Source organism: Maniola jurtina, chromosome 9 (assembly GCF_905333055.1).
Source record: "Maniola jurtina chromosome 9, ilManJurt1.1, whole genome shotgun sequence".
Classification (NCBI taxonomy): domain Eukaryota; kingdom Metazoa; phylum Arthropoda; class Insecta; order Lepidoptera; family Nymphalidae; genus Maniola; species Maniola jurtina.
The window spans coordinates 5,163,482-5,169,481 of NC_060037.1; the positions used below are offsets into that span (position 1 = coordinate 5,163,482).

Here is a 6,000-nt window from a genome sequence, read left to right on the forward strand (position 1 = left end):
CTATGTAGGTACAGCTATCTACCCATTAAATAGGTACAAAATATATATTTTTATGTTGTGCAGGTAGTTATTAGTTGAACTATTTAAACTGTTAAAATGAATAAAGTAGGTACCTAACATAAACACCCAACTACCTATACGTATTAGATTTAATTGAGGAAATAACTTCGATGATAAGTTATAATTAATAAAACATTTCGACAGTAAAATATTGTTAGGTAATACTTTACATAATGTCAACCAAAAAACCCATGAAAATAATTTGTTCAAACCCACTCAATCATGGAGATAAGACGAAAATAAAATATGCACTAATTAAAATGTTGTAAGTAGGTAGGTAAGTAGTAGGTAGGTAACCAATTTAAATAGCCAACACTGTGTCCGTCGCCGTATAAAATATTTCATGACGATACCTAAAGGACTTGGGAATTACACAATTGGAACTTGGAAGAGCACTCCAGTTGCGATAGCCAGCAGTGTTAGTTAGACTTACAATACAATGTTGCTGATATGTACCTAGGTAAGTATCTATTGATTAGGTTACAAAGATAAACACCAAATTCATATTATGCTCGTATTTCATCGTTGCGTCAGCGTTGAAAGCAAGGTTGTGTTCGAAAATTAGCAGACAAATTCTATTCTAAACTAGCACGGACAAGAATGTGAACAAAAACTTCTTAAAATCCTCATGTATCGTGAATAATAATGTTGATGAAAACTTCATTGAAGTCCGTTTAGAAGTTATAGGCGTAGGTATAGGTACTTACACACAGACAAACGTCGATTGCGATTTGCTTTACAGGCACAATTGCTTGTTTAGAGATATAAAAAATATTATCTAAGGTAAAGGTACTGTCGTATATTATACTCTATGGTATTAATGATTAGTGTGTGATGGAACGTAGGCGGTCTATGCTCTATGGGCAGATCGTCCATGTTATAAGGGATTGATTAAACCAAGCATGAACAATGGTTACCGAGTTTTATTTAATAATCTAAATCTAATACATGGCGCAGCCTATAAACATGGCAACAGGATATAATTTACCCGCAAAACTATCCTTAGTGGGAAATTTAAGTGAAAACTTTAGAAAATTCAAGCAATCTTTTGATATATATTTGGAGGCGGCGGGTTTGTCATCGGCAACGGAAGTAAGAAAAATAGCGATATTTTTAAATATTATAGGTGAAGATGCACTGAACGTGTACAATACTTTAAAAACGGATGATTTAAAGACATTAAAAGACGTACAAGAAATAATAGAGAAGTATTGTAACCCTAAAAAAAATGTGCTCCACTCGCGATACATTTTCTATAATAGGTGTCAAAAGCCTGGGGAAAGTTTTGATAGCTTCCTAACAGAAACAAAACAAATGTGCAATGACTGTGAATTTAAGAAAGGCAGAGAAGAGGCGCTCCGAGACAGGTTGGTGCTTGGGTCAAGTGACATTGATTGTCAAAAGAAAATGATTAAAAAAGGAGATCCAAACCTAGAAGAGGTTATCGAAGCCTTCAGAGTGGCTGAACTTACCAACTCTCATTTAAAAGAAATGAAGCAAGTAACAGAGATAGATGCGTTAACATTTAATAAAGTGAATAAAAAGAGGTGTTTACATTGTGGTACTAATCATCCATACGGTCAGTGCCCCGCATGGTCAAAAACCTGTGTAAAATGCAACAAGAAAAATCATTTTGCCCGGATGTGTCGTGCTAATAAAAGTATGAGTGAAGTAACTGTTGAAGAAGGGACAGAACATTACATAGAAACTGTAACTTGCAAGTCATCAGTGGACTCAGTAGCATGGTACCAAGAAGTAACATTACCTGGACAACATAAAATCAATTTTAAACTAGATCCAGGAGCCGATGTCAACATTTTGCCGGTGCATTTATTTGAAAAAATCACTTCAGATCACCCCATAGTATTGTCAAATACATGTGCAAAACTTGAGAGTTGGAATGGTTACAAGACACCAATTAAGGGATTGGCCACTATGGAGATAAAAGTAAATAACAAATTATATAAAGAGACATTTTGTGTAGCAGGTAATGCAAATTCTATGCCTATATTGTGTCGTGATGCATGTGTGCGTTTGAACTTAGTGAAACGAATATCATCTGTGGACACAAGTAATAAACTAAACAAAGAGGACCTAATTAAAGCTAATAGTGATCTATTTACTGGTATTGGTAAGTTTAATAAGCAGTATGACATTAAGTTGAAAAAAGACATTATTCCCACTTCAAAACCCCCATACAGAGTACCCCTTAAGCTAAGACCTAAACTGAAAGAAGAGTTGGATAGTCTGGAGGGTTTAGGCATTATAAGCAAAGTTAATGAGCCTTCGGAATGGGTTAACAGATTAGTAATTATTGAAAAACCTGATAAAACTATTAGGATATGCCTAGACCCAAAAGACCTAAACAATGCAATTGTCAAAGATTATTGTTATATACCTACTGTTGAGGACTTGTCGACTAAGTTAACAAAATCAAAATACTTTTCTGTTTTAGACCTTAAAGATTCCTTTTGGCATATTGTTTTGTCTGAAAAGAGCTCTAAGTATTGTACTTTTGCAACTATGTTTGGTACATACAAATTTAATCGTTTACCTTTTGGTATATGTATTGCCTCAGAAGTGTTTCAAAAATTTTTATCTGAAATATTTGGTTCTATAGATGGAGTTGTAAACTACATTGATGACATACTTTGTTATGCTGAAACGGAGGAGCAGATGAATAAAATCTTATCCCAGGTATTTAAAAGAGCAAGGGAATATAACATAAGATTTAATAAAAGTAAGTTTCAATATATGTTGAATCAAGTAAAATATTTGGGACAGATTTTTGAAAATGGTACAGTACGTCCAGATCCAGATTCAATTAAAGCTATAATGGAATATGATATTCCGAAAGATAAGAATGATTTGCAAAGACTGCTTGGTCTGATAAACTATCTGCGCTCCTACATTCCCAATCTTGCTACTATAACTAGTCCTCTCAGAGATTTATTAAAGAAAAACACTATATTAGAGTGGCAAAAAATACACACAGACTCTTTTGAAAAAATAAAATCCATTTTATCTACTTACCCTGTTCTGCATACTTTTGACCCCAATAAAGAGATAACTATCCAGACTGATTCTAGTAAAACAGGGATAGGGTGTGTTCTGTTACAGGACAACAAGCCAATCTATTATGCTTCTAAATCTCTTACAGAGACTGAAATAAACTATGGACAGATAGAGAAAGAATTTTTAGCTGTTCTGTTCTCTTGTAAAAAATTTCATACATTCATATATGGGAGACAAATTGTTATACAAACAGATCACTTACCTCTCATTTCAATAATGAATAAGTCTCTTTGTGACATTCCATCAACTAGATTGCAACGAATAAAATTGAAACTAAGCATTTACAGCATTACTTTAAAACATGTACCTGGCACTCAAATGCATATCGCTGATGCTTTGAGCAGAGCTTGTTGCACTGCTAGTGTACATCAAGACTGTGACAGTGACCTTAATGAAATAGTACACAGTGTGAATGTATCTGATGACATACTATGTCAGATTAGGCAAGAAATAGGTAAGGATCCTATAGCGTTGAATTTAATCAAATTTCATAAAAATGGATGGCCAAATTCACACACTAAAATCCCTGCAGAGTTAAAATACTTATATAATTTAAAGAGTTTAATTTCTCTTGAAGATGGATTAATTTTTGTGGACAGTAGACTTTATGTTCCCAAGTCATTACAAGACTTAATATTAAATAAACTTCATGGATGCCATTTTGGAATAACCAAAACAAAAGCAAGGGCAAAAATGTTATTCTATTGGAATAACATGAATTTGGACATTGAAAAATATATCACAAATTGCAAAACTTGTAAAAAATATTCAAATAATAACATAAAAGAGCCAATGGTCATTAGAGAGCAGCCAGAACTCCCATTTCAATTTGTCTCTATAGACATATTACAGTATGGCAATAATGACTATCTGACTCTAGTAGACCATTATTCTAAATGGATCGAGTTGCATAAATTAACAAGTAAGACAGCTGATGCTACAATTGCCATCCTTAAGACCATATTTTCTACACATGGCATACCAGAAAAAATATATTCAGATAATATGCCATTTAACTCATTGGCATTTTTAGAGTTCAGTAAAGAATGGCAATTTAAACCTATTTTTTCAAGCCCTCATTACCATCAAAGTAATGGTGCTGCTGAAAGAGCAGTAGCAATTTGTAAAAATTTCTTGAAAAAATCAAATGAAACAAAGATAGACATAGAACATTTTTTATTAGAATATAGAAATACCCCAGTTCTTGGTCTCAATATATCACCAGCTCAATTATTGTTCAGTAGATTATGCCGCACAAAACTTCCAGCTAAAGATACTTTGTTAAAACCTAAAATAATTCCTGAAATTAAAGATAAACTAGTAGACAATGCATTAAAAAACAAAATGTACTATGACCGACACACAAGACCTAGGACAGACACATTTAAGGAGGGACAAAAGGTGGTATTTAAACAAAATGAGCATAGTAATATATGGAAGCCAGCCACCATTAGCAGAATAAATGAGAATCCCCGTTCTATAACCATAAAAGATAACATGGGAAATGTTAAAACCCGAAACACATGGTTTATTAAAACAGACAAGAGTCAAGATAGAACAGTTGACAAAGTGAGCACACAATCAGCATGGGCTCAAGTGGCTACACCAGAAGAACCAACTATATCTGTCATGACTCCTGCTGATCCTACTCCTCCAGTTCAGTTAAGAAGGTCTAACAGAAACGTTAGACCTCCTTCACATTTGTCGGATTTTGTGATGGATTAAAATTAAAATTATTTAGACCTATGTTATTATAACTTTACTATTAATAAGTATATATTTGTGTGTTAGTTATAGTATGTAAGTCTAATATGTAGAATTTACTATTATAAAAAAGGGAGATGTCGTATATTATACTCTATGGTATTAATGATTAGTGTGTGATGGAACGTAGGCGGTCTATGCTCTATGGGCAGATCGTCCATGTTATAAGGGATTGATTAAACCAAGCATGAACAATGGTTACCGAGTTTTATTTAATAATCTAAATCTAATACAGGTACTTACTTTGGTTTAAAATAATCCGATATCTGGCTGACTTTCCAGAACATCTGCACAAGCAGCATCACCAGGGTATGGTTGATCCACGTGTACAATTTGTAACAGCTCTCCATGGCTCCACCTCTTTCTCGGTCCCAGAGAAACGGTATCGCGACCACAGTCATCCGTCAATCCACAAAATCCAAGCCAAGAAAGATTTCCCACAAAGAAATCGATTAAAAAATAGGCGCCCGTGAGTCCAAGTCCCGTATATTTAAATAATTTAAGCGAATAAAAAACTCGATACGCGCCCGAATCAAGAACAATAAAGACACAAAGGCGAATGAAAATATATTCGATCACGAATTGCGCGCCCGAATAAAAGATATCGATTTTGAAACGTGCTACACGTTCCGCGCGCTGAAGTTGATTGTTGGCTTATCAATACTCTACACAGTGCCACGAATAAAGTGCCTTGGACTCGAAATAGCAACCAATATACCAGTTGACCGCACTCAACCACCGGTACACGCGAACTGAAGTCTGAACCGAGGTACCTAATCACTCGGTAGAACCGATGACGATGACTCAGTGATCCAATGTTTGAATTAAACGTCTCGATATACGGATCCCCTTCAATGTCAAAACAATAACGCGCTTGTATCAAAAATGAGGAGTATGAACAAAACGGTGCTCGAAAATTGAAATAGGTAATTACCTTATTTAATTTATTTTAATTGCGCATGCCTATTTAAGGAGCACTTTATTTAATTACGATTTTGATCGAAATCACGAGCTTTGGTCTCAGTTTTTTTAGCACCGCTAAGCCGTTTTGCTTGAAAATGAGTTAAAGTGTAAAAAGAGCATTTAGTGATAGAAATTAGA

The 6,000-nt window shown here is 34.4% G+C and overlaps 1 protein-coding gene across 1 annotated transcript in view; it reads right to left on the bottom strand.

Annotated features, from left to right (window-relative positions):
- LOC123868326 overlaps positions 1 to 5,665 on the bottom strand; it is a 29,245-nt gene extending 23,580 nt beyond the window's left edge. The window contains exon 1 of the mRNA XM_045910805.1: positions 5,143 to 5,665. Within this exon, the coding sequence (XP_045766761.1) occupies positions 5,143 to 5,300 (158 nt within the window). The 5' untranslated portion in view covers positions 5,301 to 5,665. The remainder of the gene's footprint in view (positions 1 to 5,142) is intronic.
- Positions 5,666 to 6,000: the final 335 nt, after the last annotated feature.